The following is a 26,490-nucleotide window of genomic DNA, read 5'->3' as shown; positions in this document are numbered from 1 at the left end:
AGGGCGGCAGGCAGCTCCAGTGGACCTCCCACAGGCATGCTTGCAGAGGGTCCGCTGGTCCTGCGGCTCCGGTGGAGCATCCGCAGGCATGCCTGTGAATGCTCCACCGGAGCCGCGGGACCAGCGGACCCTCCGCAGGGATGCCTGCGGGAAGTCCACTGGAGTCGCAGGACCAGTGAGCAGCAGAGCGCCCCCTGCGGCGTGCCGCCGTGCTTGGGGCAGCGAAATGGCTAGAGCCGACCCTGGGCAGTATACCAACACAACAAAAAAGATGCCATAAAAATACACCTTATTAGTGTCTTCAAAAATGTGGGCAACAAGGTGAGAGGCCCATAAAATAATAAAAAATGAAAAATCAGGTCCAGGATTACTGAATCAACACATACAGGCATGAATGAGGCCCCATAACTCACCCACCAACATAATGTTATGACACTTCTGGAACTGAATACCGCAGCTGTTTAACAGCACACAGCTTTCTGCATACATTCACCCCAAACCCCTCCCTGCCCAGTTTCTAATTTTATTTCAAAATTAAAGCTATTTATAAAGAAAAGAAATTATGTATGTGCTGTGCTGGGCCTACCCCAGATACACTACAGTTTAGAACAGGAAGGGCAGATTAATGCTACATCCAGTTTGAAACAGTAGGGTCAATATATAATTGTCAATATGACGATGGCTGACACAGAATATTGGCGATAGGGCCCTATGTCCTCTTGCAAGTCCCACCATGAAGTCTTTAATGACTATTGATTGTCAGGACTATGGTTTTATTTCTCATCCAAAAGAGGCCACTTTCAGCAGTACCTCCTCCAACATCACACAAGGTCAACTATTCCTTTGAAATCAGAGGGGAAAGTCACATCACATCTTGCAGTACCGGGGAGTTTCATGGAGACTGCCTGTTGGTAATATAGTAAGAGATAGACAAGGTAAATCACGAATTCCTATTTGCCTCATAACACAAACAGTTCTAACCCTTTCCTTTCTGAAAGGTCAGGTGCAACAATTTTTTTTAGCAGGCAGAAAATAGAACCAAACATTCATAATGTTTCTGCACCGAAGGCCGAGTTATAATGAATCAGTCCATAACAAGTTCTTCTCCTCTTTATTAAACTGGTCATAATCCCAACACAAAAACAAACCAAAAACCACAGAAACAAACACAGTCTTAGGGTTTGTCTACACAAACACTTAGTTCACGGCAAACTGGGGTCTAAATTTACCCAGCACTAGCCTGCAATGTGCTAAGTGTCTGCGTGAACCTTGCAGCCGCACACTAAATTCCTTAGAGTGTTTTGCTGAATTTTGTATTCAGCAAGTAATATCCCAGTAGCTCTGTGTGTGAAAAGCTGAAGTCATATGAACACTGTAGTTTCTTTGTAGCTTTTTGCTTATTTGGAGCCTTTTGCTGCTTTCAGTCTTTGTACAAAATTCTCACCAACATCAGTAAAAGTTCAGCATATGCCCTTCAGTTTAGTTTGATGCATTCTGATATATCTAAATGTATGTTGTATGCCTAAGATACACTGCAACTTTCAAACCAAAGCAACATTATCTTTATTCCTGTCTTTGTGTTAAGAATTTATTACAAAGACCGACTGTGTTACTGTCAGTGCAGCTGGGAATATGGTAGCGAAAGAGGCATGAAATTTGTGCCATTTGGGGATGAGAAAGGACATATTGTGCCAAGGTGTGGCAATACCCTTGCCCAGGTACGAGTAGGTATAATGGTGAAAGCCACAAAGCATCAATCCAGACAGACCCATGAGCTCAAAGAGCAATTGCCTCCCCACAAAGTAGACAAAGCAGTACAGAAACTCGGGAAACCTGGGTTCTATTCCTGGATTCTGACACTGGTTTGCTGAGTGACCTTGGGGAAGACACTTCACCTCTCTGTACCTGCCCCTGGGTTCCCACCTGTAATAGGGGTATATTGACTTTCTTTGTAAAATGCTTTGAGATCTACAGGTGAGAAGTACTATAAAAGCTAGGTATTAAAAGTAGTATGTAGAGGGCCTGATTATCTTCGCACTCATACCAGTGTAATGAGGAGTAATGCTACTGAAGTCCACGGGTAATATAACATTCTATAACATTGGTGTACAAACAAAGAGAGGAGTCAGACCCCAGTATATGCTCTAGTGTGCACTTTATTTGTGATTTGAGGTGTGATGTACATTCAGGGTGGGCCTGGATCCTGAAAGAAAGTGAGTACCTCCAGCTGTTTCAGTACAGCAAATTTTAGATGATCACACAGCGTTTCTGGAGCTAGGAGTGCTACCACATCCCTGGCTTGAAGTGGTTTCCATTATATGCAGGGTTTACAGTTCAGTTAAATGACTCTCAGCACCCCCACTATAAAAATTGTTCCAGCACCCCTCTCACACAGAAGTGACTTCTTAGTGAGTGAATATCATTCTTCTAAGTGCAAAATCTACACAGAGTAAGATCATCACTACAAAGTTATCTTCTTACCTTTACATGAATTATCATCAAAATACTGGAGCCAAAATTTCCAAACTTTGACCCCAAGTGATAAGCACCTGAATCTATATTTATGCACATAAATGTGGCTTGATTTTCAGAAGTGCAGAGCACCACACAGAACCCAGGGAAATTATGGGTGCTCAACAACTCTGAAAGCCAACTCACTTATTTAGATGCTTAACATGACGTGCCTGGGTTAGAAATGTTGGCCTACTACAGTTGATCGAGATATGACTGTGCATAAGGTAACTCTTTCCCCCTCCAGCAACTAAGTGATCATTTTCAAGTTGCCTGAATGTTCCTTGGACAACTGCCATAGATTTTTCCTTTTCTTTATCCAGTCTATTAACCTGTTTCAGTTAGGAGGGGGAAAGCTAATAACTTTACAGGGCTTCATGAAGCTCTGAACAACTGTTCTCATTTCACAGCTCACTGACTCTTCAGTGGCATTAGGAGAATTCCCATAAATAAACTACAACACTTACTAAAAAGTCTTTGCCACACAGACATTAGCTGTTCCTACAGTTTAGTGTAAAAACAATTCTTTAGGAAGGTCAGCTTGGACGAATGGGCAGTTCTTATCAACTTGAGCCATTTCTTTACTTCTGAGTACTATTCTCTTGATTGTATGGCAAGAGATACTTGACTTCATTTACTATTTATGGAACACCTATCTCATTTATGTAGGTCCTTAGACCCTAGTTATGTACTTCTACCAGGACTAACAGCCGGCACTGCACACTAATTTATGATAATGTATTTGTATAGTATACTAGGTCACTTGATGAGGCCCAAGACAAGGCATACAATATATTTCACTCAGCAATGAACTCTTCCCTAAGACTCACTACACTGAAAAATTTTGCCATCACTTATACCCCTCCCCCTCATGCAAAAAAATTCCATGCAGGCCTTGGTATCGTAGACAAAAGAAAAACAAAAAGAAATTAGTTACTCAGCACTTCCTCTTATGCTTCCTTTTAAACCAGGTGAAATGTAAATAGTGCGTGTGATGGTGCAATATATACATCAACAAGTGTGTGATTATGATCACATGTAAAATAAAATGAGGAAAGTGTTAAGAGATGAGGTTGGCATGACAGACATGCTAAAGCTGACCATATAATAGGAATACCAACGTGTGTATATATTTGCAGATAACCGTGCCAGCTCTGGTTCACTGTGACTAATGGAGTCATAATAATTTTCTCCATCAAAACATTAATGAATCACAAAAGTTTAATTCATTTTAACCACAAGTATTTTTGTTCATATGAAAATTTAAACCAGATATTAATTATTTTTCTGCATTAAAAGTTTCAGTCATTCTGCAGGTGAGCAGAACCAATGCCATGTGACAAGTGATCAATCACACACCACAAGTAATGAAAGCAACACTTGGCAGGCAACCACTGAGCTGAAAGTTATTCCACAGAACAGCTCAGCAAACACAAATAAAAATCAAAAGAAAAGATTAGCTTCAGATAGACTGACACACTATATGAGCAGCTCCATTCCTAATGCATAAAATCCAAAATGAATAGTTCAACTAGCTTATTTAGATATTAAGGGATCAAAAGAAAATGCAAATAAGTGTCAGCTAAAATGCCTACCTCCCCTGTATTGCTTATGTAATTATAACTGTAATATATGGGCACTAAAGAGAGGTAAAGATTCATACACTCAGCATCCCACAGGATCATGCCTCATCCCACAAGATCAGGCCACATCCACCTTATCTTAGCATAGTTTTCTGAGCCACATAGCACCTTTGACAGGAACAGGGAATTCCCACTGGTGACAATGGGAAGTCAGCATTTGGATCAAAGGCAGTAAACTTTAAGGCTTTGTGTGTTTGCTCTCTGCAAAAAACTGTTAATATTGGCAAAGCAAGTTTTTATATTACTATTTTCCCTATCTCTGCCACTTCCTCCTTTGGCCAGGAAAGACTTAGAAAACCAATCATCATATCATTATTTACATGTCACAAATCCCTTCATGCTAATGTTTACGGGCTTCCTCCTTCCTCTAATTTTGATCCAAACACCCACACTTCCTCTCTTCTACTGCTTTTCTCCTTGAACAGCTTTTAAACTTCCAAGCATGGCAGTGTAGTGAAAATAATTCCCCATACAATCTTTAACCTAATGCTCTTTTACTAGACAGTTAACTAATTAAGGTTCCGGAGCTGGTGACTTCTCAATTCAGATCCCTCAACATCTTAAGGGTTTATGGTTTTCTCATTCCAGCTGGAGTTGTCATCTTTTTTTAGAAAAATTCACAACAATCAAAGCTCATCCAGTTTCTCCCATTTTCTGTTCCAGCTAGAAGGGGATAAATTAACTGGGATAAAACAAGAATTGAGCTGAAGCTTGGCAAGAGTCTTGAGCTGAACCCAAAATGAACATTGGAAGTTCAGGAAAGTTTGGACAACTCTTCTTCCCATTGTTTGGTTATTTTTGCTGCCTCAACACTACCAAGTTACAGCCAGGACCAGAAGTAAAAGTGTCAGTAAGCCTCAGGAATGGCCTCATGCAGTATTTCTAGCCAGCTCAGAGGCAGTTGTTTACAAAAATCTCATAAGATTTCCAGTCCAATTCTGGAGACCCAAAAAGGTTCAGATCAGATTTGATAAAAGCTTGATCTGGCTGTGCCTGCCAGGAGCACAACTGAAGGCAATGGGGCTCCACACAGATACAGAAGTCTGCCCATGTGCATAGTCCCCATAAAGTCTCAGAGAAGCATTCCAACTTTGGAATGTTTATCAGACATGAATCTCTGATCCCGTCACATCTTCCAGCTCTCCTGTATTGATTTATTTTCTCTTCTCCAATACTGTCTCCAATGCCTACTTGTACTTAAATACAGTACTACCGAGATAGGAAAATGTATGTATATGTGTGTGACTGTACTATACATGAATGTGCGCGTAACAACTACAGACATATGAGCAAGAGGAGACAGGGAGCCTTTAACACTGGAACTAGAGCATCAGCATAGTCCAAGTCTAAGGTGTTCACTTTAACCATGGCCACAGCAGTCTGATGCTACACGGTCAAATGCTAAGAGTATCTATTCCCAGCTACACTTAGTGGAATCTTGGGTTTTCACTCTAGCAGTATATTGCCTGGGAAGTGCACAAGTTTTGCCATTGCTTTTGCAGTGAACCGTCTTCATGTACAGGTTGAATTTTTTCCCCTTAAAAGATCTGCGCTAGAAATATTTTTTGGGAAATTCTACAGTCTGTGTTATACAAAAAATCAGACTACATGATAACTCAGTGGTTTAAGCATTGGCCTGCTAAACCCAGGGTTGTGAGTCCAATCGTTGAGGGGCCATCTAGCGATCTGGGGCAAAAAGCTGCCTGGGGATTGGTCCTGCTCTGAGCAGGGGGCTGGACTAGATGACCTCCTGACATCCCTTCCAGCCCTGATATTCTGTTCTATGGGCCCTTCTGGCCTTGGAATCTGTGAATCTATGCTTCAACTAAAATCAACCTGAGTGCATTAGTTTGTGGACATGATGAGATTGGAATGAGGAGAAAAGACAGCAAGAAGTGAAGATTCATCCATTTTAAGGCTGTAGAGACCATTGTGATTATCTACTCTGACCTCCTGCATAACACTGGGAAAAAAAAACTCACCCAGTGTTTTTCTGCATCAAGCCCTTAACTTCTATTTGAGCTATACAATGTATTTTAGAAAGATATCCAGTCTTGATATGAAGAGGTAAATAATAAAGAATCCACTATCTTTCTAAGTAAGTTTCTCCTAATGGTTTTATCCTCACTATTAAAGATTTGCACCTCACTGATAGTCCAAATTGTATAACTTCAGTTTCCAACCCACTGGATTGTTACTTTATGAAGCAGGTTATGACTTTTCCTGCTATATTAAAGAGTGGTTTACCATCAGAAATCTCCTCTCCATGTAGATACTTGTAGACCATCATCAAGTCACCTCTTAAGCTTCTCTTGGATAAAGTAAATAGTTTGAGCTTCTTTAGTCTCTCACTAGAAAGCATGTTTTCCAGACCTCATTCTTTAAAGCTTTTTGCTAAACCAATTTTTTCAACATTTTTTGGACACCTAAACTACACACAGTAATCCAGTAATCGTCTCAGTGAAGCTATATATACTTAATATTCCCCTGCTTATATTTCCAAGGCTCAGTTTCGTCCTTTAAATTATAGCATCACACTGGGATCTAGATAAAATCATTACACGAAAAAATTGATTTTGCTGAACTCTGTTCTGATTTACTCTGCTGCAATTCCATTGTCCATTAGCTCAACTCTGACCAAAATCAATGGAAACAAAAAACAATTAACATCTGGTGGCTTTTCTGTGGCCTATATGGAAGGAACGGTAAGACTTAACTCAAGACCTACTGGCAATAAGGTATCAACATAAAAAAGAATATTTCCTCCACTATTGCCACCAGAGCACTTTTCCTAAAAATTTCAACTCAGCATGACTGTTCAATGTTAAGACTCAGGCACATTGGAAGGGAATGCTGGTTTTACTGCTGTTTGCGTTATGCTGGTTCTGTGTAGAACTAGTTTCATTCTGTATTAATTTGTTACTTAATACTTGTCTAAATTCTCTGAAGGCCTGATTTTCAAAATATCAGGAGGCTAAGTATGACTGTGTGGCATATTAAACACACACGTACTGCAATTCTACATCTACATATGTGCATGTAGAGATCCAGATAGACATCTACCTATGGAGCATAGATTGCATATGCAATGGTAATCACATGCTCAGTTTTTATATACCACCCTGAAATTTTGATCTTTAGAAAAGGTCAGGCTCCTTTAACTCCAAAAGTAAAACTTAAATGCAGTTAGCTAACTTCAGAATAGTGAATATAAGTTCAGATAAGGTTTTAAATTCATGGTCGTTACTTTACTTTACTTTTCTTGCCCACGGATGTAATGTATCTTTTTTTTTTTTTTTAAACTGTCGTTGGTAGCAAGTCATTGCTTTTAGATTGAACAGAAAGGGCCTGGTTCTCTTTTACACTAAAGTTAATTTCTAGTGCCCTGGCAGTGTAAAGAGAACTTAAGCAGACCTACTTTGAATTACCTTTACAGTTCCAGAGCACAAGAAAGGAGCTGTAGTGGAAAGGAGAGTCAAGCCTCTGAATATTGTGGCTTTCTACTTTTCAGCAATTAATCTTAAGAGGACTGCATCCGTTCATACCTTACCATTTATGGCAACAGGAATCTTCATAATAAGGAAATAAGCTCAGAGTTCAGCCACAGCAAAACAAACCCAGAGGAGTTCTGGAAAGGAAAGTTTTTAACTCTGGGTTTTGCTGTTTTATCATTGGTGTGGAAAGGTTTTCACCTACTAGGATCAGTTAAACAACAGAAACTATGTCATGAGCTAAAGACGCCGAAAGAGCAGCATTCACCAGTGACTGTAAGTATCACTGTGAGAAAGTTTTGCCTTAGGAATGTCTGGGACAGTTTTGTCTTTTGAGAAGAAACAGCTTTTATAAATATACAGGAACACTTCTAGACACACAGCTAACTTTTAAGGTAGGGGGAAGTCGTTATCTAGTTTTCTTCTCTCAGATATACTTGAATATTTCAATATGCATGATGCTAATAGCTTATAAATAACAAAATGTGGGGAAACTGCTGCTCTTTCAGGGCCAGTACTTATTAGCAAACGTCCTTAGCTTCAAGAGCACTGTGACTGGGCTTTTCAAAGAGTTTAAGGGAGCTGGGTGCCTTAAAGGGAGCTGAGCACCTCTCTCAGACTTTTTAAAAATCCCAGTCTCAAATGGCCAAATAGAGTGCAGTATCATATTAGGGAGTGTTCAGAAGAAGTACTGTAGAAATATATTAGAGATACCAGACTGAATAAGAGCAGTTGTTCAATTATTATATAAAGCGTTAGAAACCAAAGCTACCCAGTTTCTACTCCAACATCTCACTCCTTCTTTGCAGTTTCTGACATAAGAAATATCCCACTTTTTCCTCCAATCTTGTTTTGTTATATAAACAATGCTTTAATCACATGATCAAATTTACACCCCATGTATGTCAAACGTGATATAAACTAGTAGTGGTATAGCTACCCAGGTCTCTGGATAGGAGCCCTATATGGTGGTGAGATGTAAAACTTTATCTTTTTTCTCCTTTGGTTCAGCATCACTCTTTACTGTAAATACCAGATACACAGAATGAGATCAGAAACTTCATTTTCTTTCTTGTAATATTTTTACTTTCGATTTCAAGGGGTCATAACTGGGTCTCTCAGGAATGGGGATTGTTGTGACTCTCATATTATGGGCAAAACTGCCTAACAGTGACTAGTAAGCAAAAGAGGGCTTGGAGATGCAAAAATAGGGAAAGGAAAATTTGAACATCAGTCCAAAAACCCAAGCCAGGACACACCACATGAAGCTGCACAGGACATGAGGTGGAAAGCAGGGTAGGAGGTCAGAGGAGTACCTGGAAGAGAAAGGATCCAAACTGGTTTAAAAATCTATAAACTAAAAACAAGCCAGCAAATTTTGAATTATGGGTCCATAATTCCATTTCAAGATGCTGGTGACTGTACAGGCTCCTGTAGCTTTGCTGTCAAGAGTTAACTCCCTCCCCCACCCCCCGAACTACCTGAAAGTATGGCTCTGACTCTATACAGATTGTCTCTCCTTATTTACCTGTTATTTATTCTATGCATGAACTGCATTACTAATAAACTGGCAATAATCTCTCTGAGGTCACTAAATGGAGCCCTCTTCCTAGGAGGCCAGGGAAAGTGGCACTTGTCTTTTTAATGCAGGCCAGAATAGAGTACTCCAAGGGCTATAAAACCAGATGGCTGTTAAAGAGTTAACATTTTAGATAATAAATAGATGGCTATTTACAAACTGCTCTCAAAATGGCTTTTTGATTAAGTTCAAACTCACAGAGTGCTGTGTAATTCAGGGGAATTAGAGGCTATTTGGTCAGGGCCTATTTAGAATATTATTAGTTAATCATCATAATCCAAATGACCACTACACACATTGGTGTAATGCAACATAACATCCACTGCCGCTGTTCCTTTGAAAGCTAAATGCTTATAGGAAATTCACCGAATGGTGCAGGATAGGGTTCCTCTATTCAGGGCCGGCTCTGGCTTTTTTGCCCCTTCAAGCAAACAAACAAACAAAAACCTGCAGGGCGGCTGGAGCGGCAGAGCAAAAAAAAACCACGCAGGGTGGCCAGAGCACAGGTGCAGGGGGATTCCTGGCACTGCAGACAGCAGGGGGGAGGGGGCAGGAGCGGGGATGGGAGAGAGAAGGGGGCAGTCCGGGCTTCTGCCGCACTGCCTGCCGGGAGGGCTCCGTGCCTGTCAGTGGGGAGGAAAGGATGTGAGCTGCCCTGCTGGGCTTGCTACAGACCTGGCACCAGCTGGGGCAGATGGAGGGTGCAGTCCTCTCCCAGCAGGGTGCTCCCCTTCTCAGCGCCGCCGCCCTCTACAGGGCGGCTGGAGTGGTGAACCAAAAAGAAAAAAGAAAAAACCTGCAGCGGCCAAAACGACGAAGCAAAAAGGGAAAAAAATAAAAAAGGATTCAAGGGAATGCCGCCCTTTAGAATCTGCTGCCCCAAGCATGAGCCTGCTCGGCTGGTGCCTGGAGCTGGATCTGCCTCTATTAATGATTAACTCTTAATATTTACTGCCAACCTCAGTTCCACACTAAAGAGGCTTCACCATGGGAGTGGGAGATCAATCTCTCCTTCTCTGCTCTGACAGGCATCTGTGAGTGCTGTGGACTCTTATCACTAGTGGCTTCTCCATCAAATCTAGGAGCACCATGGATTAACCATGAAGGGAGTTTCATCCTTAACCAACGAAGGTCACGGCAACAAAAGGTCCTTGAAGAAAAAGGGAAGCGGGGGGTGGAAATCTCCCCATCAAGGATAAAAAGTCTACTAATCAAATTTGGGTATTCAGCTCCAAACCCATCCCTAGTATTATCAGCAGCAGCTGTCAATGTGGTGATTATACACTGAAATTGTACAGTGAACCTACTGTATAATTTAACTAGACTTAACAAAAAGATTGGGGGGGGGATTATGAAAAGATTTGTAGTTTATATTTTCCTATTAGTTATGGAGGCACCCTAGCAGGTTCAGAATTATGGCTAAACTGAGATTAATATTTGAAGCAGGATTTAAATCCACGTGTGCCCCCCACTTCAGTGTCTCGAGATTTAAAACAGTAACGCTTCCCAGGCCAATTAAATTTTTCATAATATTTCATTTGCCAAATATTTACTAACTTTGGTAGAGGAAACACTTAGAAATGAGCCTTTTTTGATGTTGCTCCTGATATAACAGATCAGAATAAAATAAGGAACACAAACATGAATCCGAGTTTATGATGTGCCATAGTTAACTCTTTGGAGACTGGGGGAAAATTTATATTATGTAATATCACAGTTATACACACTTGTGTACAAAGAGAGCACCTTCATTTGTCTTCCAAACCAGAAAATGGAGGGTTTTTATCATTAACAAGAACTAGTAAAACATCTGAATGATTATTTGTATACATAAGGGTTTAAAAAAAAAAAGTATATTAGGTCAATTTCACTGAAGTTTACTGTCCTGTCTTACATTCCCAACTTTTCTTCAGGAGGGGTCATATACATGCTAACTGTGGTTTTACAATTTTTGCTACATCACTGCTTCATCCTCTCACTCAATTTACAAGCATAAAAAAAGGGCAAAGGAATTTTCAGTTTTAGGGACCAGATTCTCAGCTGGTATAAACAGGTGAAAGCAACACAAGAGTCAATGGAGCTACTCTGGTTAATGCTCCTGGGGATCTGGCCCATCACATGGTGTTTGTAGCAGTGCTGTCTGATATTTTTAGGTGAGTCTTTCCTGTTAACATTCCTTGCACAATTTATAATTTGTTTGTTTTGGGGACTTAACTATCTTGAATAGTTTTGTATCATCTGCAAATTTTGCCACCTCACTGTTTCCCCATTTTCCCAAATCATTTATGAATATGTTGAACAGTACTGGTGCCAATAGAGACCCCTGGGAGAAACAACTATTTACCTCTCTCCTTTCTGAAATCTGATCATTTATTCCTACCCTTTGTTTCCTATGTTTTAACCAATTACTGATCCATGAGAGGACCTTTCCTCTTATCCCAGGACAGCTTACTTTGTGTAAGAGCTTTTGGTGAGGGAACTTGTGAAACGCTCTCTCAAAATGTAAATACACTATAGCCACTGGATCATCCTTGTCCACATGCTTGTTGACCCCCTCAAAGCATTCTAGTAGATTGTGAGGCATGATTTCCCTGTACAAAAACCATGTTGACTCGTCTCCAACAAACTGTGTTCATCTATAAGTCTGATAATTCTGTTCTTTACTACAGTCTCAACCAATTTGCCTGGTACTAAAGTTAGGCTTATTCGCTTGTAATTGCCGGAATCACCCCTGGAGTCTTTTTTAAAAAAAACTTGGAGTCAGTATTTTCTTTTACTGGTGTCATAAACAGATAAGTAAGAGTTAATAGAACAGAAGTACTTCGTATCTCTTTTGCCTGTAAAGGGTTAACAAAATCAGTGAGCCTGGCTGTCACCTGACCAGAGGACCTATCAGGGGACAGGATACTTTCAAATCTTGAGGGAAGGAAGTTGTGTGTGTGCGCTGTTAGTTTTTGGTTGTTGTTCACTCTGGGGGCTCAGAGGGACCAGACGTGCAACCAGGTTTCTCTCCAATCTCTCCGATACAGACTCTTATAAGTTCAGAATAGTGAGTACTAGGTAGATAAAGTGAGTTAGGCTTATGGTTGTTTTCTTTATTTGCAAATGTGTATTTGGTTGGAAGGAGTTCAAATGTGCATTTGGCTGAAAGGAGTTCAAATTGGTGTTTTGCTGAACAGATTCTAATTTGTACTTGTATACTTAGACTGGGAGGGTGTTCCCAGTGTCTATAGCTGAAAGACCCTGTACCTATTCCATTTTAAATTTACAAAGATAATTTTTACTGTTTTTCTCTCTTTAATTAAAAGTTTCTTGTTTAAGAACTAGATTCACCAGGGAATTGGTGGGGAGAAAGGAGGGAAGGGGGAGAGAAAGGTTATTTTCTCTCTGTGTTAGGATTACTGTCTCTCTCAGGGAGAATCTGGGAGGGGGAGAGAGAAGGAGGGGGAAGGTGAATTTTCCTCTCTGTTTAAGATTCAAGGAGTTTGAATAACAGTGATCTTCCAGGGTAACCCAGGGAGGGGAACGGTGGGGGAAAGGGTTTACTTTCCTTGTGGTAAGATCCAAAGGGTCTGGGTCTTCGGGTTCCCCGGGCAAGGTCTTGGGGGCACCAGAGTGTACCAGGCACTGGAATTCCTGGTTGGTGGCAGCGCTACAGGTTCTAAGCTGGTAATTAAGCTTAGATGAATTCATGATGGTACCCCATCTTTTGGATGCTAAGGTTCAGAGTGGGGAATTATACCATGACAACTGGACTTACGTAACTGCCTTGTAAATTTTAATGAGAGTAAGAATGTAATGGATCAGGTTTCACTAAACTCCTCACAATTTGCAATATCTTGAATCAAAGCCTCTTAAGAGTTTATATTAAATCTAATACTAACTCTATGATGAATCTGGTTGCATTTTCCCCTGTTTTTATGTTTCACTCCAGAACGAGAAATTTCAGAATCCGTAACACTAAATCATGTTGGGGAAAAAATTGGTGACCTCACAGAAGCGAGGGGAGACCAGGGCATTATGCCTGGGACTAGGAATGGTTGCATGCTCAGTGATGATGTACTTTTTTATTGGGATCACAGTTATGCCATCCTACACGAACAGGTAACATCAGTTCCTTTTTTTTGTTATAAATGTCAGCCTGTGTTTTTCTGCTGTCGGTTATTATTTTTGTGAAGCCCAAACGTGCTTAGGTGCTTTACAGAACAAATCAAAGGATACTGCCGTAAAGAGCTTACAAGCTGATTTTAGATAGCATGAAGTGGAGAGGGAAACTGTTAATCATGAATAGTTAATAGAATTATGGGGAAGCACCTGACACAGCAAGACATCCTTTCAGGATTAGAATCACAGCGGGTCCAGAAATGCATTTTAATTTTCTGTGAAAAGTTTAGAAAAAAAAATGAAAAAAAAAAAAACAAAACTTATTTTGGTCAGTGTTTCTCATGGAATTTTTCAGGGTTTTCACTGAGAACATTTTGGCTTTTGGTTTTGAAAACAAACATTTTTTCCAAAATATTTTTTCCAGTTTAACCAAAAAAGACTGCCAATCTTCAACAAAAATAGATACAATAGTTGTGTGGTATCCAAAAGCCATATTTCCTTTTTTAAAAAAAGTTCAGAAGAAAATATTCAAACCAGCCCTAGCAAGAATATATGACCTTTGGCAAATAAGCCAGGTCCACAGCCCTGAGCTTTAACTCTTTAATGACTGGAAGCATTTTGTAATAAACTAGTGTAGCCCACCCATCAGAACTAATTACAGGTTCTGTTCCCACATACATACCAGGGGAAAATGTCCAATCAATCTGCAAAGCATACATGTTTGTTGCAGTCCCTGCTAGGGTCTAGAGGTCCCCAGTTCAATTCCTAATTTGATATCTGTCATACCAGTAAGCATGTGTATTTTTGATTTTTTTGTGGACAGACTTCTCTGTGTAAGTGGATTTATATACACACACACACACACACACACACACACACACACACACACAAAGTCCTTTGTTGCTAGAATCCTCTTTTAGTGCCCAGTGTAGGGGGCTTGGGCTTTTGGATCAGGCTGATAATGTTTTATCCTTGCTGTCACCGTGAAGATCTGAGTGGCCATGAAGTGCAGCATAATGATAGCCATGAAGTTCCTAGCTTGCCACAGCTGTTAACAACATTCAGTGATAATGCTTAGTAAAAAAGCTGCTGAAAGCCTCGTGCAAAGTTCCTGTGTATTCAGTCATGCAAATGACCCTTATAATAGAAAGACAAAGAAGTAACCCCCCCAGTAAATATAGGATTTGAGAGTTACCAGACAACATTAGTCAAAGGTTTTTTTTATTTTTCTGAAGCATCTAAAGCAGGGGTGGGCAAACTACGGCCCGAAGGCCACATCCAGCCCTTTGGATGTTTTAATCTGGCCCTCAAGCTCCTGCCGGGGAGCAGGGTTCAGGGCTTGCCCTACTCCGCACATGGCTCTGCGCGGCTTCTGGAAGCAGCAGCATGTCCTCATTCTGGCTCCTACACATAGGGGCTGCCAGGGGACTCCACATGCTAACCCCACCCCAAGTGCGCCCCCGTCCAGCTCCCATTGGCCAGGAACGGTGGCCAATGGGAGCTGCAGGGGTGGCACCTGCGGATGGAGCAGCACGCAGAGCCACCTGGGAGGGCCTCCGCATAGGAGCTGGAGAGGCAACATACCACTGCTTCTGTAAGCTGCTTGAGGTAAGCACCGCCCAGAACCTGGACCCCCTGCCCTAGCCCTGATCCCCCTTCGGCTCTCTGAACCCCTTGGTCCCAGCCCAGACCACCCTCCTGCACTCCAAATCCCTCATCCCCAGCCCCATCCCAGAGCTCACACCCCTATCTGGAACCCTCACCCTCCCCCCTGCACCCCAACCCCTTTCCCTAGCCCGGAGCCCTCTCCCCTACCCTGAACTCCTCATTTCTGATCTCACCCCTGACCACATTCCAACCCCGAATTTCATGAGCATTCATGGCCCGCCATACAATTTCCATATCCAGATGTGGTCCTCAGGCCAAAAAGTTTGCCAATCTCTGATCTAAAGCTCTAATACGCTAAACTGTATTTCAGAACATAGGTCAAATTTTCATTCAGGTTTCTGGAAGTGCATAGATAAAAACACATGCATCCACTTTTAAAATATTTACCAACAAATACTAGAATTCACACAAACCCACCCTAGTTTTTCTGTTGTTGTTTTTTGGGGGGGCGGGGGGGGGAGACGGCAACTTCCAACACATCCAAGCATGGGAGTTAAAATCTACCTCTAAATCCATCCAATGAATGGCTAATGCATGAGTCAAAATCCATATCTTCCCTGCAGTGCCTCTAACCCCAACCAATGCTCTGTCTGTCTGTTTGGGTTTGGCTCAGAGCACTTGCATACATGCTCCATCCACACCCCCAGCCCACCACACTGCTGACGACTTAATGACATATGAAACACCACCATGGCGGAAAATTTATCTACAGCGTTGAACAGAGTCACACTGTGAAAAAGCTGTAAACAAAGCATTTAAAAACAGTGTGATTTGTTTTATAGCGTTTGGACCAAAGAAACTACGTGCAAACTGCTCAAAACCAACATCAAGGACAAAGTCCAATGCTCGTTCAACAACGGTGCAGATGACGAAAACATTTTCCAGTATCCTTGTCTAGAGGTGTTGGTTGATTTGAACTTCTCAGGACAAGAAGTTATGCTCTATCATAATGAAGAAACACAGGAAAGAAATCCCAAGGTACTAGGATTTAAATGTATTCATCAGAATCCCTGTCCATATTTGTCACATATGGTTCAGCAGGTTATTTTTATAACCATGCAAAGCACTAGTGAATTAACTGAAAGTAGAGCACAGACTTCTTAGTCTTTCTTCATGGCAATGCTTATGATTAGACCAAGGCAAATGTTCAAAAATTCAGAGTGAGGACATTATCTGGCATGTATTATAAATGCGGTATCAGACATATTTAAGGTAATATTTGAGAAGAAATTACATCAACCAAAAATAACTATTAAACATTTATAAGCATAAAATATACATAAATCTCTACAAGCTGAAGAACAATTCAGAAGAATAGATCAACATGTGTGGTTTGCCCAAGCATTTGTTGAACCACCCTGGGGTAGGTTGAGGTTAAATGTGGCCCTGATTAAAAACACAGAGCCCCAAAGTTCACTCCCATTTGGGGACTGCAGGAAATAAGGTGGGAGGTAGAAGGGGGAAAAGGTGGAGTCCCAGAGCTTTGGGGAACGTGAACCACCAGTGGGTTTGGTAAACATCAGGTGGAAGCCAATAAACTGGGAATGTGGTCACCCAATCCAGCAGCTAGGTTTGTTCTTGGTGTAATCTGCAACTGTTTCTACCCACTGTCACAACAGAAACTTGAGCTTGGAAATACCCTGGAATAGATGGGAGTGTTACTGAAACAAAACCTGTGCAGAGGTTGCATCGTATATTGTGGTGGAGCTCCATTCCAGTAAGGACGGTGGGAACCACGACAGCTGGGAGTTCCGCTTCACTTCAAGGGAGTGTCCAAAGTCTTGAATAACTTGGCAGGTCAAACCTGGGATGGCAGTCAAAGAAACATGTCCTCATGTTATTTCCAATACCTCCACTTGTGCACCCGTCTGGAATCAACTCTCTTGTAGTGTTTTATCATGGCAAGGTCTGGACCCCCAGCCTGCCACTGGAAGCGAAGAAACCATTTCAGAACAGCGAAGATGATGAGGGTTGAATTTGGTTCCTGAACAAGGGGAAGATTTCGGTGGCTGCTTTTTTTCACAAAAACAAGCTCTCAACTCTCAAGGGCAGGTGCAAACCAAAATGTTCAGATCCAAGCACCCCTGAACTTTAGGATGTTCAAAACCCAAACCAGAATATAGGCCTGAATTCTGCAATTTGTCCCCATCTTTACAGCAAGTTGAACCAAACCTCCAGAATTACACCATTTTCAGTGAAGGGGGAGGAAACCTTTTCAACCACAGAAACAGCAAAATATCATCCTGTAGCGAGTTCCTGAACATTCACTGAAATATTTCTTGTATGTGAAGTGAAATTTCATAATCTCACTCAGCAAGCTAGCTTTAAGAGGGAATATACAATTCCATCCGAGAATAAGATGGGAAGCAAAAAATGTGTGTGCGTGAGAATGCCTGTGTCTGAATGTACCGTATGTGAATGAGCTGCCAGTTTCATGGAAAGACTGACATTTCATACATTGCAGAATGGTTTAAAGTGAGATGTGGGGAGAAAGTGTAGGATTGCTGTAGATATGCCTTCAGTCCATTATGCTGTCTTGTACTTGCTTTTGAGTAAGAAAAAGAGTGTTGTGAGTAGAGTGAGTTTTGAATGTTAAAAGCACAGAATTACGACAGAGTGCACATTAGAAAAACAGAATGGATCAGTTTAGGAGATTTTTATTTCCTTGGCATATCATCAAAATAAGAAAAGGACCCAAACCAAAATGCCAGGTGCCCTTGACCCTTCCAAGACTGGGAGATTCTATACCTTAATTTAGCAGCTTGGGTCAATCATCACTTCAAAGTCCACTTCAAGACTGAAGAATATAAATTAAACAATATGAAGCATGATGGGATTTAAACATGCAGAGAGTTTGGAGTTTGGAAATGCAGAGTGTCAATCTTCAGAGGCTGTTGCAAGCTTTGCAAATACAAGGTCTATATTCCTATGTAGTTCAAACATATGGCAATTTTAAGATCAGTGTTGTAGAAAAGCTACATGTAGTATCTCGTTGTACAGAATTGCTACTTGCAGGCACAATTACAGGGGCTGCGCACACCAGTGATAGCAAGAAAAAAATGTGTTTATATGTAGAGGCTTGGCCAATGCTTCCTTGAAAACGTGGCCAATTTAGCTTTTATATTAAAATGTTTCTCACAGATTTGAGGTGGATTTAAGATGTCAAGATTTAAAATCAAGTAAACATACAAAACCTTTAGCTTTGGGGAAAAAATTTCTCTGCTCCTTGTGAAACTCCAGCTATAGAGAATCTCAGATGTTTAGGGACAGTGCACTCAATACTCTCCTTTCCATAAGGCAGGCTGTGAGAGCAAGTTCAAGGGCAGTGGTTGACTCTTAGGGTCCAATATTCAGCATAGTGGGTTATACTCATCCCTCTGTAGGAGGCCAGAACAAGTCCTTATGCACCAGAGAAACCCCAGTTAAGCCCTATTATGAGACTTACCTGGACTTTTAATGGTACATAGACTTTAAGGTGAATTTCTGCACAGGGGTTAGTTTCAGCCTGTCTACACTAACTTGGAATTCCTCTTCAGGCCTTGCTCTATTAAAGGGCAGTCCTGAAACATCTAATTTGCAGCGAGATAAATGTTATTGTTTTATGGGGCCAATTTTACTTTTGCACGTAGAGGATTTTCTTTCAGGTTTTCAATGTCTTGTAGTCACTGTTGGCTTGAGGAAAATCTCATTTTGTTTACCTTATATTTGTTTAGGTTATTGGTTTTGGGATAAAGCTTCTGCATTTCTACAGCTGAAATTTTAAAATTACTGCCAGGTTAGACTAAACTGATCAACAAACACTAACAGCTCAAGAGGTGAAAACAAGATGACAGAAATGGAAAAAAGTAGTAATGCGAGAACCTCAAAATGGCCTGTGGATTAATGCTCCAAAATAATTAGCATTTCCAGCAATTTAATGTCAGCATTCAAAACTCATAGCTGGGATTTGGGTAAAGGGCTCTTATTTTAGCCAGCCCACTTTAATGGGTGCTAATGAAATGGTGCAATAAACATTGTGAACCTGAACCAATGTATAATTTCTTCAATAAATTAAGCCTGTCAGCACAGTTTTTGCCAACCTGTCTTCTAAGAGCAATGAATGGATTTTATGCCTCTTTAAATAGACTTTCAATTACATTTGAAAGCCCGTTGCTTGTCCATGAGGAAGGTACACCAGGATAGCAGATCTCTGCTTTCGCCCCTTGTCCATTAAGTTAGCCAGTTACAGAGGCAAAGAATGGCTATCAGCAGACAGCTGAATTAAGAATCCAGCAACACCTTTACTCTGAAAGGCAGTGTGAGCCCAATGATTAGGAACATAGATAGACACTCAGAAGAATGGGGCTCTGCTCCCTACTCTGCCAGTGAACTCCTGTGTTATAATAAGAAAGCAAATGCACCTCTCTGACTTCATTTCCCCTCTCCGCTCCTTTCTGTCTCATCTAGTTAGACTGCAAGCTCTGCAACACAGGGATTATCCTTCACTGGGTGTGTGTGCATTTATTACCTATCATAATGGGGTACTAAGGTACTAATTAAGCTAGAACCCATAGGTGCTACATTAATACAAATAAAATAACATTGATCACTATCTATTTCTTGCACTAGAGAGCTACAAAGTTGTTTCACAGTGTAACCAATTAAAAATACTCTCTCCCTCAGTGGAAAAGTAGGTCATCGTCTTTCGCTAATTACAGAGAGAGGCTCACACTGAAGTAACTCAAATACTGGCCGTGTACTCTTGGATAATTGGAATTTAGCCTGCTCCAGCATCCCAAGATAGTCTACCACTGCTGCCATGGAGCACCTAACTCTTGACTGTGAAAGCACTATCAGCAGTGAAATACCTTTGTTCCACCGTCTCTGCCCTTCCAGCCCAGCCTATTTAGGAATTTCTGTATAACTAAGGTATCTGTACCGTGGTAGTGCCAGAAGCCCCAGTCAGGGATCAGGGCCCATAGAGCTAGGTGTTGTACACACACAGAAAAAGTATACCCTTGTCTCTATGTTTAAAATCTAAGGCCCTGAGCGTTGTAAAAAAATTATGCATGGGCTTCACTCCAAGAGCAGGAGCTGTCCCATTGGCTCCAATAAAACCTTTTCAGAGATTCATAGAGCTTGAGGCCAGAATATACCTTTAGATCAGATCATTAGTCTGACCTCCACAGGCCACTAAATTTCACCCAGCTACCCCTCATATTGAACCCACTGTCTTTAGTTAGATGAAAGCATTTCAGTCCTCAGGACACTGAACTATTTGTGTGCCGTAGGCAGAGAACAGGAGGGACTGAGGTGTTCCCAATGCCCGATGCTTCTGCAATGGTAGAGAGTTGATTAGGTGAGATATGTCCAGATGATCCTATCAGGCAACCCACATCCCATGCTTCAGAATAAAGCAAAAAAAGGTTCCTGCCAATCTGACTTTGGGGGAAATTCCACCCCAACTCCAAATCGCTATTCACATGCATCAATTTACACATGTGTGTAACCCTTTGCAGGATTGGGGGCTCAGTGTATGACAGGAAACAACAACAAATAGGTGGGGGATGGACAAGGTAATAAGACAATATTTAGAGATACTCTCAGATGTGCATATAATCTTTTGTTTGAACTAGTTAAGTGATGTTTTCAGAAAGGTCTCACATCACTGCACATCCTGCAGTAGAACAATTGCTCTAACAAGTATCTTGATTTCTCATTTTAGTGCTCTTATATTCCACGAAACTTGAAGAACGACAAAGAAGTTAAAATGCTAATAGAAACTGCAGCAGAAAATTTCCGAAAGCATCAGACTTTCCCTTGTTATTACGACCCAGAACGAAGAAAGACAAGTGTCATTTTAATAAGGCTATATCCTCCAAAGGGCCTTTTCTTCGCTTTCCTCTGGCCTTCCCTTATGTTGACTGGTGGAGTTCTGATTATCATCATGGTGAAAGTCAGTCAATATGTTTCTGTACTTTCTGCTTGGCAATACAAAACAAACATATAAATGCTCCACAAAAAACAAGCTGAAGTTTCTTTTCCCCACACTCTGCCTTCTTAGTCTGTACTTTGCAATTCTTAAAATGTACCATGATCAGTGGTCAGAGTTCGAGAGAAGAGATATGTTGTCTGAGTTTATATACCATGGATTACGATGAGTTAGATATAAAATAAGACAAGTCTGTGGGATCCCAGGGATTGCATGAGAACTATTCAAAGCTTTTTTGGTGGTATTTTTTTGTTTTGTTTGTTTTCATACATCAGTCAATTTCTTGAGGGGTTTGAATGGTTTTTGTTTTACAGAAAGTAGGTTAAAAATTCAGCATTCAAGATTTCTGACAAAGAGCACATTGCACATTTGGGGTTTGATTTTCAGAAAGTCGAGGCCAGACATCTAAATACATCCTTCTGTAACAACTTCACCTACATAATTACTGGAACTATGTACATACACGGCAGCATCCTTTACTTGAGTTTGAAGAAGAGCTGATTGCACACAGTACACAAAGATATGTGCAGAAATGTGCATGAACCCTGTCACCCTTCTGAAAAATCAAGCCATTAGCATTTACTTTATAGGATTCTAAACACTCCACAAACAATATATGTACTTTTTAAAGGTGCAGGATTTTTGTAAAGACTAGCTTTTGGAGTTATGTCTCTGCTTTGGTTTAGTTTTTGAAGTAGATGCCAGGTCTGCCTTTTAAAGTGCTCTCTTTCCTCCTGTATCTGACATATAATATTAAAAAGTCACACCAAAGAAGATAAAAATGTGTAAAGATTGTGTACTTAAAACAATCAGCAAGTGGTGTGACCCATGGTGCTGTAGAGAAGGAGTTCAGTGAATTCATGTGAGCTTAAGAGATTTGTGGGAGTGGGGAGAGAGAGAGCACATCTTGCAAAGACATTTGCGTCAGCAAAGAAAGGTCTAGGAACTAGAATCCAGGCTTTTGGGACTGCTCTGATGCGTACACTGATGGTCTGTTCTCTGAAAATGACTGTTGCTCTCCACTCAGTTTCCAATTCACTGCAGTATACAATGGGAATCCAAAGTACTCCATGTGTATTGTGTTTGACTAGCTCTCCTGATATGGATAGCACAGGTAGCATTGCCAACTTTCTAACTGCACAAAACCGAACACCCTTGCCCCACCCCTTCCACAAGGCTCTTCTTCTGCCCCTTCTCTAAGGCCCTGCCTCCCACTCACTCCAGCCCCCTCCCTCTGTCACTCGTTCTCTCCCACCCTCACTTACATTGGCTAGGGCGGGGGTTGGTGTAAGGGAGGGGGTGAGGGCTTCAGCTGGGGGTGCGGGCTCTGGGGTGAGGCCAGAAATAAGGAGTTCAGGGTACAGGAGGGGGCTCGGGGCTGGGGAAGGGGGTTGCACTGGGAGAGGTTGCGGGGTGTGAGCTCCAGGAGGGGGCTCAGAGCTGGGGTTGGAGTGCAAAAGGGGATGCAGGCTCTGGAACGGAATTAGTGTGCGGGAAGGGGTTCTGACTTAGGGCAGGGGGCTAGGTGCGGTGGAGGGTCTGGGAGGCAGTTACGGTGCAGGAGGGGGTTTTGACCTGGGGCAGGGGGCTTGGGGCGTGAGCTCCGGGATGGGGCTCAGGGCTGGGGTGCAGGCTCTGGAAGGAAGTTTAGGTTCAGGAGAAGGTTCCCACAGGGGGTTGGATGCGGGTGGGGATTGGATGCAGGTGGGGGTTCTGGGAGGGAGTTACGGGGTGGGAGTGGGTGCTGACCTGGGGCAAGGGGTTGGGGTGCGGGCTCCCGCCAGGCAGCCGCTTACCTCAGGTGACTCCCGGTCTGTGGCGCAGCAGGGCTAAGGCAGGCTCCCTGCATGCCCTGGCTCTGCACTGCTCCCGGAAATGGCCGGCCCCTAGGTGGACGCGCAGCCAGGCTGCTCTGTGCTATGCACGCTGCCTGCGTCTGCAGGCACCGCTCCCACTGGCTCTGGTTCCCTGCCAATGGGAGTTGTGGAGGTGGCACTGGGGGGGAGGGGTAGCATATGGAGCTTCCCTGACCTCTCCTGCATCTAGGGGGCAACATGCCAGCCGCTTCTGGGGAACTGTGTGGAGCCAGGGCCTGCTGCGCACCGGACTTTTAAACAGCCCAGTCAGTGGTGCTAACTGGAGCAGCCAGGGTCCCTTTTTGACCGGGCATTCCGGTCAAAAACTGGATGCCTGGCAAACCTAAGCATCTGTCCTTTCATCATGTATTTTGTGAACAGATGTATCAGCATCATAAGAAAAGAAAAAAAAATCAGAACTAGGCTGCAGATTTTAAGACCGTCAAGCACCAGTGGAAAAAATAATCCCACTCTCACTCAAATGTAAAGTTCCTTACTGTTTGCTGTACAAGGTGCATGCTGAAACAATAAAAAAAAATCTCCACACATTATTGCCTGTCAATGTCTATTCTGAAGTTCTTGGTAGATCAGTGACAAGTACACTGTCAGGAAGCAAAGACTACATACAAGACTTTAATCTAGGGGTATGCAACCTATGGCACGCGTGCCAAACGCAGCACACGAGCTGATTTTCAGTGGCACTCACACTGCCCAGGTCCTGGCCACCTTTCTGAGGGGCTCTGCATTTTAATTTAAAATATTTAAGAAGCTTTATTTAAAATTAAAAACTTTATTTTATATAAAACAATAGTTTAGTTATATATTATACACTTACAGAAAGAGATCTTCTAAAAACACTAATGTATTACTGGCACGCAAAACCTTAAATTAGAGTGATTAAATGAAGACTCCTCACACCACTTCTGAAAGGTTGCCGACCCCCTGCTTTAATCTCTAGGACACTGCTTCAAAACCAGATCAGCTGAATACAAGTCAGTACCATCAACTCTTTATTCATGTATCCCATGAGTTGGGATCTTAGTTCAAGTCCATGTGTACAAGTGTTCACAAAAGACACCTTTGCCATTAACACCCTTGGCTGGCATCCTTGGGACGGGGCTAGACTAGATGACCCTTGCTGTCCCTTCTAACCCTATGATTCTATGCACAGACCATAGAACTCCCCTGAATTAATTCCACTTTGACCTGCAGCATATCTTTTAGGAAAACATCCAATCTTGATTTGAAAATTGCCAGTGATGGAGAATCCACCATAAACCTTCGTAAATTGTTCCAATCACCTTCACTATTAAAAATGTGCCTTATTTCCATTCTGAATTTGTCACTTCTTAGCCTTTTCTTTGTTAACTGAATTGATTGAGCTCCCTGAGTCATTTGAGAGCATATTTTCCAGTTTTTATCTCATTCTTTTGGCCCTTCTCTGAACCCTAAATTCTCTGAACCCTAAATTATCAACATCCTTCTTGAATTGTGGGAACCAAATCTGGACACAATATTCTCGGAACAGTCACACCAGTGCCAAATACAGAGATAATAAGCCTTTCTACTCCTACGCAATATTTCTGTGTATACATTCAAAGATTACATTAACCCTTTTGGCCACACCATCTCACTGTGAACTCATGTTCAGCTGATCATCCACCCAAGTCTTTTGCAGAGACCCCAGCCTATTGGCATTGTGTACATTCTTTGTTCCTAGATGTATAACATTATATTTGGCCATTCTAAAATAGAGTCTGTTTGTGTTCAGCTTACCAAGTAGTCCACACTACTCTGTATCACTGATCTCTCCACTTTATTATGTGCCACTCCTACATTTTTTTTCCCTCTACGAATGATAGCAGTGGTGATTTTATGTTTTCTTCCAGGTCACTGATAAAAATATTAAATAGAATAAGGCCAAGAAGTAATCCCCACGGGACCCTGTTAGAGACAGAGCCTTTGAATGATAATTCTGCATTTACTATTACACTGAGACCTCTCACTAAAAAGGGAAGGAAGTATTCACAACAAGAATGCTCTCATGTCATCAGACTGGTATTAGGAATTAGCCCAAAATCAATACAAGTAAGTGTGTTTTACATCACACAGTGGAGCTTGCCAACGGCTCTGACACCCTGCACAAGCGAGCGAATTCAACTTATAAATGAGCACGAAACAATCTGTTTTGCATGTTAAAAGAAACTGTTAAGACTAAAAATGAGGTGACAGGATTGGCGAAGAGAGGACATAAAGAGGATAACCACATACAGAGGCAATCATTGCAGAACAAAACACCACAGGGAAGATATACAATGCATAGAAGTAGAAGGAAGAGGAAAATTTGGAATAGGCACATAATCTCATCTTTAGTTCCTGGGAGGCAGTTATGCAAGAATAAGTCAGTCATACACTAGTTAAAACTACAGATGATAAATTCTCTATCAAGGATATTTTTTAGTTTAATCATATATCTGTCATTTCATTATTAAAGTATGTATTTCTGGACGCTAATGCGGCAAGATAAACCGTTCCGTGACAGGAGCAGAAACACAATGGGCGGTATATCCAGAAAATAGATTACATAGCAGGGACGGGAGAAACTTCATAACAGAAGCCAGCACCAGTTGAGACCTGCCTGATTTGAGGTTTTGGTATAAATATGGGCCACGGTCACCAATTCGGTAACCAAAACTCCACATTTCAAGTTCACATGAACAGGTATTGTTTTGCATTGCTGTTATACGATTAGCATTTGGGAAGGAGACAAGTCTCTCATAGCTTGTTACATTTCTGAAAGACACCAGGGCTTTGAAACAGAAAAGAGATGAGTGGCAGCAAGCCCCGATATGACAATGAAGAAATTCCTTCCCCTTGATCTCAGGCAAGTGCTATGGCCTGTGCCACACAGGAGGTCAGACTAGATGATCAGAATGGTCCTTTCTGGCTTTATAATCTATGCACCTCTCAAGGAATGTGCATAGTAATGAGAAAACTACAAGCCATGGAGTAAGGCTGATAATGTTGTGAGTAATACTGTCATGCTCACAGTGCGAACTGTGCTTCAGTCCCTCTTGAGCGCTCTCCTGTGGTTCAACCATTCTTGGACTGGGTCTTTGGGAGGCAGCCGCTTTGTTTCCCAACTGTGTTAATGTAACAGGCCCCACTTTTCCCCAGGAGCCTGGTAAAGCAGCTTATTTGGGCTGAGCATATCAGCAGGCTTTTGAACAAACTTTGTCCAATTCTATTGTCTACACATAGCAGCACTGAAACATAGCCACTCCCAGGCTGTATCGTCTGGGAGAGACAGCTTTTCTCTCTCTCTCACCAACAGAAGTTGGTCTAATAAAAGAAATTACCTCACCCACCGTGTCTCACTAATATCCTGGGAAGGACACCGCTACAACAACACTGCACACAACAATGGGAGATACAGTTCAATAGCTGACACAGGACAGTGCATAAGAGTGGGGAGAGGGAACACTTTGACCAAGGGAACATGTAGTCTGAAGTTTTCCATATAGAGAAGATGGGACCTCTCTGTTTTAAGGTTTCTGCAAAAGACAGCCCCACAGAATTAATCCCTAGAAAGATCTGTTTAGCAATCAATGTTCTAGCCCTGATAGAGCCAGCAGTGAATAAGATGCTGTGCATTGATATTTTCTAT

The 26,490-nt window shown here is 41.8% G+C and overlaps 2 protein-coding genes across 2 annotated transcripts in view; one reads left to right on the top strand and one right to left on the bottom strand.

The window, feature by feature from the left end:
* KCNIP1 (potassium voltage-gated channel interacting protein 1) overlaps positions 1 to 26,490 on the bottom strand; it is an 833,815-nt gene that overhangs the window by 772,578 nt on the left and 34,747 nt on the right. The window lies entirely within an intron of this gene.
* Positions 7,740 to 22,266, top strand: KCNMB1 (potassium calcium-activated channel subfamily M regulatory beta subunit 1). Its single transcript, XM_030572378.1, has 4 exons — positions 7,740 to 7,921; positions 13,159 to 13,328; positions 15,779 to 15,974; positions 20,701 to 22,266. The coding sequence occupies exons 2-4, from the start codon at positions 13,192 to 13,194 to the stop codon at positions 20,983 to 20,985; spliced, it is 618 nt and encodes a 205-aa protein (XP_030428238.1). The 5' UTR covers positions 7,740 to 7,921; positions 13,159 to 13,191; the 3' UTR covers positions 20,986 to 22,266.

Source organism: Gopherus evgoodei, chromosome 8 (assembly GCF_007399415.2).
Source record: "Gopherus evgoodei ecotype Sinaloan lineage chromosome 8, rGopEvg1_v1.p, whole genome shotgun sequence".
NCBI lineage: Eukaryota > Metazoa > Chordata > Testudines > Testudinidae > Gopherus > Gopherus evgoodei.
The sequence above is the reverse complement of the archived record's forward strand: the minus strand, read 5'-3'. Positions and strand labels throughout refer to the sequence as shown.